Source organism: Podarcis cretensis, assembly GCF_951804945.1.
Source record: "Podarcis cretensis genome assembly, chromosome: 1".
Taxonomy (NCBI): Eukaryota; Metazoa; Chordata; class Lepidosauria; order Squamata; family Lacertidae; genus Podarcis; species Podarcis cretensis.
Window position 1 is genome coordinate 47,076,283 of NC_137170.1, and position 12,159 is coordinate 47,088,441.

The 12,159-nt window shown below is 38.7% G+C and overlaps 1 protein-coding gene across 3 annotated transcripts in view; it reads right to left on the minus strand.

Moving 5' to 3' along the window:
* Positions 1-286: 286 nt before the first annotated feature.
* PSEN1 (presenilin 1) overlaps positions 287-12,159 on the minus strand; it is a 29,391-nt gene continuing 17,518 nt past the window's right edge. For all 3 annotated transcript variants that reach the window (XM_079990278.1, XM_079990277.1, XM_079990279.1), the window contains 7 exons: positions 12,025-12,092; positions 10,817-11,037; positions 8,140-8,238; positions 6,552-6,638; positions 5,850-6,026; positions 4,430-4,548; positions 287-3,815 (listed from right to left, as the gene is read on the minus strand). In XM_079990278.1, the coding sequence (XP_079846404.1) occupies positions 3,660-3,815; positions 4,430-4,548; positions 5,850-6,026; positions 6,552-6,638; positions 8,140-8,238; positions 10,817-11,037; positions 12,025-12,092 (927 nt within the window). In that variant the 3' untranslated portion in view covers positions 287-3,659. The remainder of the gene's footprint in view (positions 3,816-4,429; positions 4,549-5,849; positions 6,027-6,551; positions 6,639-8,139; positions 8,239-10,816; positions 11,038-12,024; positions 12,093-12,159) is intronic.

Here is a 12,159-nt window from a genome sequence, read left to right on the forward strand (position 1 = left end):
TTTGCATTTTTGCTCAGTTCTCAATCTGGAGTGTGGCAAAGATTTTCCAGATCAGGTGACCTTACTTAATTCCAATTGAAGTAAATATGCTTTAAGCCACTCGCATTTTTAAACGTTATGCATATTTCTTCCTACACAGCTATCTCTGGAATGGTGCACCACAGTAATAGAGGTGGGTGCAATATATTAGCTGGGGTTTTTTTACACAAATACTAGACAAGGTGCCCTTCAAGATTTTCATCTGTTCTGGAATTAAAAGTGTTCGGCAAAAATAATGAAAAAGTCATAGGATCCATGCATTTTTTATTTTTAATAATCAGATAAATACAGGGAAATTTGCAATAACCTATCAAAATGATATCTTAATTGGAAACGTGTTTTAAAAAGACTTATTCACATTCAGTTCAGGTTATATACAAACCAGTGTTTGGAAAAAACAAAAAACAAAATGCTAGAGTGTAAAATAATTCAACTCTACCCCATTTCCAGTATTCCCATTGACAGACCAATATTGTGAGATTAAAAAAATCACACCACTGTACAAATGCAAGTACTGTAGATTTCTTGATAATGGCCTTTACACATAGCTGCCAAAACAATTTACCAAAAAACCCTTAAATGTTCTTCATTCTAATCATCCTCTGTAATGTACCCCAATTATTTGTTTCTTTTACTACACCATAAAGCAACTGCTCTAACTGTAATATCAAGAGCTTGCAAGTCAAAGACATCCAGGATGTGCTTTGTACTTCAAGAAGATTCAGCTATTTTCAGCTTACTACAGCCCTTAAAAGTTTGGTAACCATCAAGGTTGAATAAACTGCATTAACCCAACATTTCTAAATGGCACTTGAACTTACATGCCTCATTCTAAAATGCTACTATACTGTATGCTACAGACGCCTCCCCCATTTCTGTCGCCAATCTATTAATAAATTCCATTATATGGAAAAGACAGAGAAACTCCACATTCACAGTAGTACTCCTGTAACTCTTGCTTTGAATTTTCAAACTTACAAGCAATCCCCCTTAAAATAGCCATGCAGAATTGCAGATACCAGAGCTCGCAATAGAACACTGACTTCTGTGCTAAGGTCAAATTTGATGGCCTGTTCAATAAGGAACTATATTCATATCTAACCAAACAGTACACTACAGTTGTCTTGTCTTTTGAAAGGTACTGTAATCTAATGTGTTCAAGTGAATTCAAATTACTGAATGACTTACTCCTGCCTGAGAAGCTGTTAGTACCTAGCAACCTCTTCTGGGTTACAACTTTCCAAATGAATATTATATTAAATACACACATCTCTTGTGTCCAAGTTTTGATTTTGGTTACTAAACCTAAACCATGTTAGTTGCTGCCACTGATTAAGAAACTGGCAGCAATGCAGTCAATTCTTTTAATATTTCACAAGATACAATTAGTGAGTGATCTTGTTTCAGACTCTTGTGCAACTTTTATTTCCTAGGTGCAAGCCAAGACCAAAAGAGATCACTTAGTTTACTTTATTTAAAGTTTACTGTATTCGATGCACTAGTTAATAAACACTTTCCATCTTGAGTTTTCTAACTTGAAGGATAGACAACTAGCAAGTCAGAAAGAGGAATGTTGTCTTTTTAAATGGAGGGATTTATTTATTTTTGCACAGAAGGCCATTCCGCTATAGTCCTAACCTGTACAGACATAGGTTCCCCATTTCACTGAGGCCTAACAAACTTGGTGCAATTGATCTTAGCAGTGCAAAAACTAGTAGTGCGAGTCAATTCTAAGCAAGTTTCTCAGGGCCTCCTGAAATTCATGTAAAGACTTCTATTGGTTTCTGCGGGCGCTGACTAGTTTCTTTCTTTCTGCAGATAAACATCACATGTAAGATGACCTCTCTGCACTGCTCTGCTAAGATGTAGATCTGGGGTATCAACTGTAGTATCAGACTTTGTCAATCTCCTTCTATAGGAATCATACTGACAGAGTCTCTCTCCCCTCCCCCCCCCCGATAAATGTTCAAGTGAGGAACAATGTACAAATACAAACAAAACACCAACAGCTTATCATCTGACAATCAGTAGTTCATTTCAGATCCTATTCCTCAAATAATATTGGAAACAGAAAGCTGTTATTTACACAGCTTGCTCTGGCTTATCTCAGCCCGAGAGCCACAGTAAGTTTTTCCACATTATTAATGTTTATCCAAATTGAATTCAATAGGTAATTGTGAGCCATTCAGTGTTACAGGATTAGGTAGGTAGGTACATCTCATTTCAATAGAGATGTTCTACTTTCTAGGTTGCAGCCTGGTGCATCTGACATTCTCAAGGGCACTCAAGTCGAGGCAATCGAAGAAGAAAGCCAACATAGCCAATATAGTCTTTGTGGAGGTTTTAGGTCTTTTTTTTCCCTAACATAACAAACACTTCTATATGAGTACTTCTGGAATGATTCCCAATGGAGAATACAAGTTTGTTTTTAAAATTACCCTACAAGTGGTTACCACAAGAATTTTTCTGGAATTATCCAATGGGTAGGCCAGAGGATGAACTTATTTTGCATATAGACTTTGTCTGAAAAACCCATATGTGTGACGAGCTCAGATGTAGTATTTTTCACATGTATGCTTTCACAGAGTTTGCTACATAACAGTCCTGTGGGGGTAAATGTTATGTGTCAGCCCTCAGTCTTATAAAATAAATATTTACTCTTTTTTACTTTTACAGTATAAACACATCCTATTTTACTAAATGATCCCAAGAAATGCTAAAAAAAAGTCTGAGAAAACAAGATGGAATTCCAAAATTCACCACTCTGTTGAAAAGAAAACTATAAATGTTTTTGGTTGCAGTGTGTTTCATTGCTTTTCTACAGCTTTTCAAATCTCTCATTCTTCTATAGATTAAAATGTTCATTATAATGCTGAAAGGACATTAAATATTCAGCATATTTTTATGGGGGGACAGGGAGAAATATAGGATTAAAAATGTCTCAAAAACAAGGACCCCACCTCTGATCTCATGACGAACCTGTTGTAAATGGAATCCGATGAACACGTGGCAGCATAATCAGAAAGTGTGTGTTTTGTGCCAAAGAATGCTAGAAATGTGCAAATTTGCACACAGGGTTTTGTGCCAGAATGATAATTAGGAATTTTTAAATTCAACACAAAACACACAGAATGACTTGCATGATTTTTTCTTTTTCTTTAGACAAGATATAAATCTTCTCATCCAAAGTCCAGTTACTGTTCTCCAGGTAACCCAGAGTGGAAGCCGGGATGCAAGAGTTGATGTTCCGGAGCCAGGCTGACTTCAAATGGTCCAGATATCTCAGTTTGATTTACCAGTTCCCTTTCTGTAGCATCACAACAATTCTCAGCACTCTTCAGCAGTGGGGTGGAGGTGGAATCGCTATGCTAAACAGAAGTGTTGCTGGTGAAAGCATAGGTATCTTGTACATAAGGTCCTTTCAAAGATGTATAACTCAAGTTTGCTGAAGACTTAATGTGCTATAACCCTTTCATTAAGAGACCCTTTTTTGAAAAAAGAAGAGAAGAAACCAGTAGTGCCCAGCACAGCGGCAGTTAAGAAATAGGGAAAAATCTTTGCTCCCTCCCATATTTGCTACAGTCGTTACAAATGTCCATGGGTGATCAACTCTGAGTGTGCTAGATATACAACTGATGGGACGCAAGCTGGTCCATAAAAGGTTGCACCAAGTTATCTGTGGCAAAATAGAAAACGAGCCCAAAGGTTATAGAGATTGGAAGAGCTGGTAAGGCCTTTTTAAAAATGGCAAGCAGCAAGAGGGTAAGGCACAGGCCCTGGGGAGGAAAAGACAAAAAAGTACACACAAATTAGACAGTGGAACTCTAACAAACACAAAATACTACAGGCTATGTTTGCCTGCTTCCAAGAAACATTATTTGCACTGAATGTTCTACAGATGATTCACACACTTTATCTTGTTGAGTGAAAATCCAACATGGATATGGCCACCGGGTATTATCTGTTGGCAGATTCTGAGCTCGGCTTCCCTCAGTTAAACAGCAGAGCCCGCCTGCTGTTGGAATCTGCAGGGAGTAGAGGCTCTTTCAACTGATCATCAAAGCCCAGAGTGGCAAGCTGAAAAGCCTCATTTCCACCAGGCAGGTAGGTATTGGTGGCTCAGCATCATGCAGAGAATTCGAATTGGGTATGCACATTCTTCACATAAACTACATACCAGGTTCAGAATCTATCACAATTCATCCACTGATTTTTGAGGGGGACAAAACAAAGGTAACACACATTTAAGAAGGGCTAATGCGGCTGCCTGACCGGCAAGGCAGACAAACAAATCCCACAGAATAGAGCTCTGAAATGTGATCTCTAGAATCCCCTTCACTTTGCTACTTAGAGTGGGACGTTAACATTGCTACCTTAATATTATACTCACAATTAAAATGGCTACAAAACAGGCTAGAGTTGTGTTCCAGTCTCCGCTGGCCGTCGCCGAGGCTTTGCCGACTAGGACACTGTAGAAAATGAAGTCCCCTAGGCCAAGCTTAACTCCCCCTGCAGAGGAAAAGGAGAAGAACTAAGCAATGGCACAAAATGACTCCTGTCATTCAACCCTGAAATCAAGGCCATCTTAAGCAGCTAAAAGTATTTTGGTTCTTCCTGCTGCCCTTCCATGAGTTCTCTTGGCGATATTACGGCAATGTGCCGAATGCTTGTTATTTCATATCAAGCAGATGTGACCTGAATAAATATGGTCAAAGTCCCAGGATTTCAACTCCACTGAGTCAATTAAGAACCAAAACAGGGAGTTGGAAAAAGCAGAAACACAAATTATTTCTTGGAAGTTTTATTTCTCAAGAAGATGAGTGAGTGCACATCACTAGAACGGAAATCGGGGGGGTGGGTGGACGCTCAACAACATCCACATCAGCATATGCAAATTAAGTGTACAGCTTCAGACTGAGTGGAAACAGATGACCGAGAATCATAGGGTAGAACTTGGAGAGGCGGTGGGGGGGACGACATTTGGCCCTCAAGATATTGATGAATATAACCCCCATCTGCCTCAGCAAGCATGGCCAATGGCTAGGGATGATGGACGTTGCAGTTCAACATCTGGAGGGCCAAAGGTCCTCCACCCATGATGTAGAGAGGCAGACTGCAGCCTCTGACTCCACAGTAAGCTCAGTGTTCTCCTTGCTTCCAAGAAGCTGCAGGAAATTGTAGTGGCAGTGGGCTTAACAGTGTGGTCAGGTACTACATTACTGCCTTCCCACGACATTACAAATACTGCCTGACATACCTCTATGCTTCTACCCTCATGTTTCCTAGTCATCTCCCTGCCATGTAAGTGGTATCATCAAGTGGGAAGTCCTTGACTGAAATTATGGCACATTCATCATGCATCTTACTTGATTACAACTTTCTGGTAAAAGACAACTTCAGTTTTTCTGCCTAGAAAGCAAATAATTTGCTCGGAGCTTGCAGTTTGTGCATAAAATGATAAGTTTGCTTGCTTGGAAGATTGCTTCAGTGCCTCGTGTCTCCTACAAAATTCTTATAATGATTTTTATAAAGTTACATGTGTCTAATTATGATGCAACCTTATAATTGAACCTATGTTTATGGTTTCTGTATGAGTTAGCTTTATTTTTTTAGGATAATCAGCACCTTGGCAAGGTTTTTGGAATCATAACATTCAATTAACAGAAAACAGGAGGGCCTCTGTATTTTCATTCCATTCAATACAACTCAAGCAGTGCTCTGGTCCATGGGGTCACGAAGAGTCGGAAACGACTAAACGACTAAATAACAACAACAAAGTGAGCATATATTTATATGGCAATGTTACTTACTTTCCTCTGGGTCTTCATCACTTGCTGGTGAATTACTGGGAAGATTCTGAACAGGTTGTCGCGATTCAGGGGTTGATTCATGATTCCCTATTCTACGATCTCGTTCCTGCACCCATTCCGGATTGAATCCTCCATCATCTGCCTCACTACTTGCATTCTGGCTCTGATTTGCTGTAACTGAAAAGAGAAAATGGGCTGAATCCCAAAAAAATTATTGCATGAACAGAACAACCTCTGCTCATGTAACAGAACTTCCACTCTGTGATCTTCAGATGAAGTGCAATATACAAATTTAATAAATAATAATTATAATAAAATACATTGTAGGATTAATTTTACAGTTGGAATCCAATGTTTTGGACATCTAAAAACATTGTGAAAACTATCTTTAACAGAATAGTACTTTATGTTTATGTCCTTGTTGTAACTGTTATTTAGGATTTTTGTTCCATGTCTGCAGGAGATATGGAGATGAAAGGAAAAGAGCATGGGATTCCAGAAGAATTAACATTATGTGTCATTGCGCCAACTACCATTCCAGTATAGTTGTACCAATCACAGAAAGCAAAATTATTTAATACAATTTCATAAAATCCTTGTACATGAGTAAAGTACTTTTTATTAGCAAAGGAGGGTCACTTGTAAGTTGATCGGTAAGTCATTGTGAAAAGAACTAAACTAAGCAAAGATGAAAAACCCCACCTTGTTTATCGTAAGTGGAGTTTTTGGTGGCTGTCTTTTGAGATTCAGGATCTTCTTCAGCCATGTTCACCAGCCATATCATTGTTGCTATTGGAAAAATCAGAGATATCCTTAATTAACTGCTGCTACCTATTTTTAATTTTTTTAACTACACGTCAATTACAGGAAAGTATATTTTTAAGGTTTTTTTCTTCTTCCAGGGTTCCATTATGCCATTTGTAACTTCAGGAACCAGTGACTGGTTTTGTTTAACCCTTCTCCCCTCCCAATCCCTGTTGTAAACCTGGTGTTTAGATTGTAAGCCAGCAAGACGTTTCATCTGCTACTGAGCTTGAAGGGAAGCATAAAAATTATTTTAAATAAACAAATAAATATAGCAAAAAATGGAAGACGACAGTAACCAGGCTGTTTTCTCTGTTTGTTAACCGCACAGCTACCATTAAATCACTTGCATGAGTAAATGAGTGCTGGAGCGGCTAGTCGTAAGTCCAGCTGATTAAAAAAAAACGCTCTCTATTGCATAAAACTATAATGCAATTTTAATTTGAAACAAAATGTCAAAATCAAATAGAAGTATGATTAGGCTATTTATTTATTTTTTAAAAAAAGAAATTTGCCAGTACAAATGCATAGTAGACACCCGTGGTAGAATCATTCGGATTAGTATAAAGTAATCAGATTGACTTACTCCAAATAGACAGGCACGTGTGTTTTATTTGTATAGTTTCGTAACCATAAAATCATTTGTACTGCTATGTGCATGAAATTGCAGGGTGTAACAATGTTCTACTTTCAATGTTGAACATTGGAATCCTTGAAAGGAATCCTTGAAAGTTACATACAAATCAATGGGTAGAGATCTCCCAAATTTCTAAGATGAACTTTGTATTTTTCAGTTGTATCTTTATAAATGCTTGTAAACAGGGCCAGCCTTGGATCCACTGAAGAAAGATATAAATGCAGTAAGTTAATACAGTGGTGCCCCGCAAGACGAACGCCTCGCAAAACGGAAAACCCGCTAGATGAAAGGGTTTTCCGTTTTGGAGGCGCTTCGCAAAACGAATTTCCCTATGGGCTTGCTTCGCAAGACGAAAATGTCTTGCAAGTTCCTGCGGGTCCCCCCCCCTTTTTTCTAAGCCGCTAAGCCGCTTATCAGCTGATCCGCTAAGCCACTAAAAGCCGCTAAGCCGCTAATAGCGCTAATCTGTTAAGCCGTCAATGGGCTTGCTTCGCAAGACGAAAAAACTGCTAGACGAAGAGACTCGCGGAACGGATTAATTTCGTTTTGCGAGGCACCACTGTACTGCTAAAAACAATTAGAGGTGTTTTGACCAGGCCAAATCCTTTTTCTCTCTTTCCATTTTTAATTAAGGTAGAACATAATGTTCTTTTCATCTTGGGACATCCTACGCAGCACACGTTCCAAGCTCTTGAGCCAACAGCAGATCTGAGTCCCAAAGAAATGAAAACGCGACAACACAGCTGCACATCTAGCATCACACAACTTCAGCAGAAAATCAGATGGATTTTTAATATCCATAGTTTGGGAGTAGGCTGCAGAATATAAAACTCAACTCTGTATACTTACATGAGTAAATGAGTGCTGGGAACAAAGTCTCATTTCTTTCTTGAGCGGTTTCAACTAGCATACGAAGAGGTCCTTTAGGACACAATACAGCAACCAGATCTGAAAGACACCAACATTGGGGTCAACACACACAGAAAAAACTCCTGTCCAGAAAAAAACTAAACTTTAGCAATACAGTTTCTTAAAAGTGGAGATTGCTTACACCTCAGCAGTCACCGTAGGACACCAGGGTGGATTGCAACAGTATAAAAATACCATATTAAAATCAGTAAAAATAAATTACATAAAAAGAGTAGGGTGAGTCCTAAAAACAGTTCCTCATTTGTGGAAAGCTCTCCCCAGGGAGGTTTGCATGGCACCTTCATTATATATCTTTAGGCACCAGGCGAAAACGTTTCTCTATAACCAGGCCTTTTGCTGATTAATATTCCACTGCCTTTTAAATGTGTTTTTTTTGGGGGGGGGGCATAATTGGTTTGTTTTTGTTTTATTATATATTTTGTGTTCTCCTTTTGGATATTTATGTTGGGAACTGCTTTGTGATCTTTGGATGAAGGGCGATATACAAATTTAATAAATAATAGTAAAAACTGTGCCTCAGATGTCAAAGATCAGGTAAAGAGCTTAGTAAGCAGTTCAGTGCTCCTGCAGGAAGAAGTCTTACAGAAAATTTCAGGTTATGTGCTAGGATACTGCCTGTATATCTCTCCACATTGTGGACAAAATATTACAGTAACCAAATCTTCACAGGTCTCACAATTGTGAAGATAAAGTCTTATTTGAAAAAATATATATGCAGCAACCAGAGTAATGTATCTGTTTATGAGCTTTCCAGTCTGATTATTTCTAAGTTCCCTCCATGGATACCAAAAAGTTCAGGCATCTTTATTAACTGACTTAACTAGTGAGGCAAGGCATACTTAGCAAATGATGGCTGTCCTCCATTTCAATGTGGCCTCTGGGGCTTAAATCTATTCCTGCTCCACCCTATGTGGCTGCTTCTGGCAGGCTTCAAAAACATGTTAGCACCTGGGCATTCAATAGTTTTAGCTCACATATCAAAGAATAAAACTACCTTTACAGCATGTACATGACACAGCCTCTTCTCCGGGTTCTTTTTAAAATTGAACATTACATGGCTATCTCTAGAACTATGTCATTTTAAGACACTTAGACACTCTTTACCAAATTAAATGCCATCACTTTGTTTAGCAGCGCGCACACACACACACACACACACACACACACAAATATCAGATATGCCTGAAATTCAATAGTGTGAAAAACATCTACTCTTCCTGAACGAAACATCCTCACTTACAGTCTTACGCAGATGCAAATGTGTATTTCCACGTGATCTGGCAATTCTTTTCATATTCAGCACAGATGTTATTAACAGTTATATAAATTGCCTTTATGCATAACAAACAAATTTTGAGTGCAGAATCTGAATGATGACAGAGTGTTATATGATGGTACTGTCAAATCTGCATAATCTTGTGACACGGAACATCTGTGTTTATGTGCAACCTTTGTTTCTGTACATCTTATGCAGAAGAACAAGAATGCTTTATAAAGGTCATTTGGATTTCCTGAACAAATACAATTTGAGGAGAAAGCATGTGACATTCACAAACCTGTTTTACACTGTGTGTATATCTCAAAAGGCTGCCAAGCTCCTGTTCCCACTTGAAAAAGGTAAAGCTTACATTTAAATGTGATCTGGCTCAAAAACTAGAGGTGTTTAGCATTAGCCAAAACCTGATGTAAGTATTCAAAAATTATGAAAGGCAAAACCTGAGGAATCATCCCTTTACATCATACCTTGCTGTCTTGGGGGGAAACAAGAGTGCAAATAAAAAAAAATGACATGTTTGTTATACTTAAAAGTAGATTTTGTTCTAAACGCTTAACTAAAGTGATAAATGAACACTTTCCTACAGTAATTTATGTTTTAGTCATTGGGGAATTTGGCTGCTCTTTGTGTTCTCTACTGTTCAGTGCTGCAAAGACATCACAATTCTCACCTCAGATCAAGCTTGGGAAGAAACTTGTCACATGGCCTGCGCAAATCTGCTCTTTCCCCCTTTTCTTTCTTTTTAGAATGAGAGCAACTTAACTTAAGAAAAGTCATGCTGGATCAAAGGTAAACCTAGTCCAGCATCACCAAGGAGGAAGTATGTCATAAAAGATAAGACGGTATTAATTTATTAACTGCAAACTACGAAGAGTTGTTGTTACTAGATATTTTCCATAACAAATTTTTTTGTTATGAGATTTTTTGTTAAGAGATTCTTCTTAGGACTGGCTGCTATCAAGCAGCAAAATATGGAAAAGTTCTAGTTCCCTCTTTTTCAGAGGTCTTCTGAGTTTAGGTATTGAGAATGATATCTCTCTCCCATTAGCATCACCTATCTCATTTCACCAGAGACAGGCTGCCTTGAGGGCAAAGGATTGGGGAAAATAAATGCTTTGTTCTTGTGATGGAATAGTCCACACACGGAAGAATAATCAAAGTATTCTACAGACTCACAGTATGATTTCTTAGACTTCAAAAGGACACAAGTAAAAGGGTCTGGTTCTTGATTCTAGTTTTCTAGGCATTAAATATAAAAGTGGAAAAAAGCAGAGTAAGTCAATGTTGTTCCTAGTAAAAGATGTGTTTGAAGGATCTTACCGTACACTGAAATCACTGCCAAGATGAGCCAGGCAGTCCATTCAGGGAGGTATTTGATAAATACCAGGGCCATTAGAGCACTTATCATAATGAGATAGGCTTGCTGGAGCCGGAGAGGGCCTTTCCAGTGAATGCAGATCATTCCCACCACTCCAAAGTTCCAGATCATGAGCGCTAGGGTAAAGTAGTCCATGGCAACGTTGTAAGTCTTAAAAACCTCCCTATTGGACACACACACAAGATTATGAGAAAAACTTGTTACGCAAAGAATGGTGGAGAAGAAACAGCAACCATCAACCCTGCAAATTATGTTTGCATTTTGTGCAGCAAGCTCAAAGTTTCTTCTTCATTTCCTAGCCTAGATTTAAAGCTTAGGGGTGGGGAATTCATTTAGAAGAAACACAGGATTCAAGTTTCATTTCAAATGTGGTGTCATGCTTTTAGGCTCGCTTGTGCATCACATTGTTTTATTGCCTTTTACCTCCTTCTAATCTCCGTAACTGGAAAAGTAATCACAACAGTGAGACATGTAAGTGTTCTACGCTATAACTGAACACCATTCACTCATGTTCCAGAGAAGACTTCTTCAATTCTGGGGCTCCAAATGTTCCTAGTTCCTACCAAGCCCAGCCAGCTTAACCTACGGTCTAGGACACGGGTCAGCAGGGGGCCGGTCCACTGTCCCTCAAGACACTGTGGCAGGCCAGACTATATATATTTTTTTGGGGGGGGGATGAACGAATTCCTATGCCCCACAAATAACCCAGAGATGCATTTTAAATAAAAGCACACATTCTACTCATATAAAAACATGCTGACTCCTGGGCCGTCCGCGGGCCAGATTTAGAAGGCGATTGGGCCGGATCCAGCCCCCGAGCCTTAGTTTGACTACCCATGGTCTAAGATAATGTGACTTGCAACATATCTAGGGACCCAAGGTTGAATATCTCTATTTTAGTCTTGATTGAGAAGCACACTCCTCTACAGCTCAGACTACAAGACTTCGAGAATTACTTAGTTCCTCGCTGTGAGGAATGTCCAGGGAAATATACACAAAGCTTTGCAGTGTTGCACCCGTGGTATTCTTTACTCCAGATGTACTTCAATATTTACTTTTTACAAGGGGTATAGACTTTACAAGACAACAAAAATTTGCTAATCCTCTTACTTACTAACATTTCTAAAGATCAAAATACTTGTAAACTTACCCTAAGTAAATGAATGAGAAAAAGAAAAGCAAGAAGAGTGAAGAAACGATGAGCCACCCATGGATCACCTGAAAACACAAAAAACAACAGTATAATTTTACTATACACAAGGAATATAATAATGAAAATTGAAGC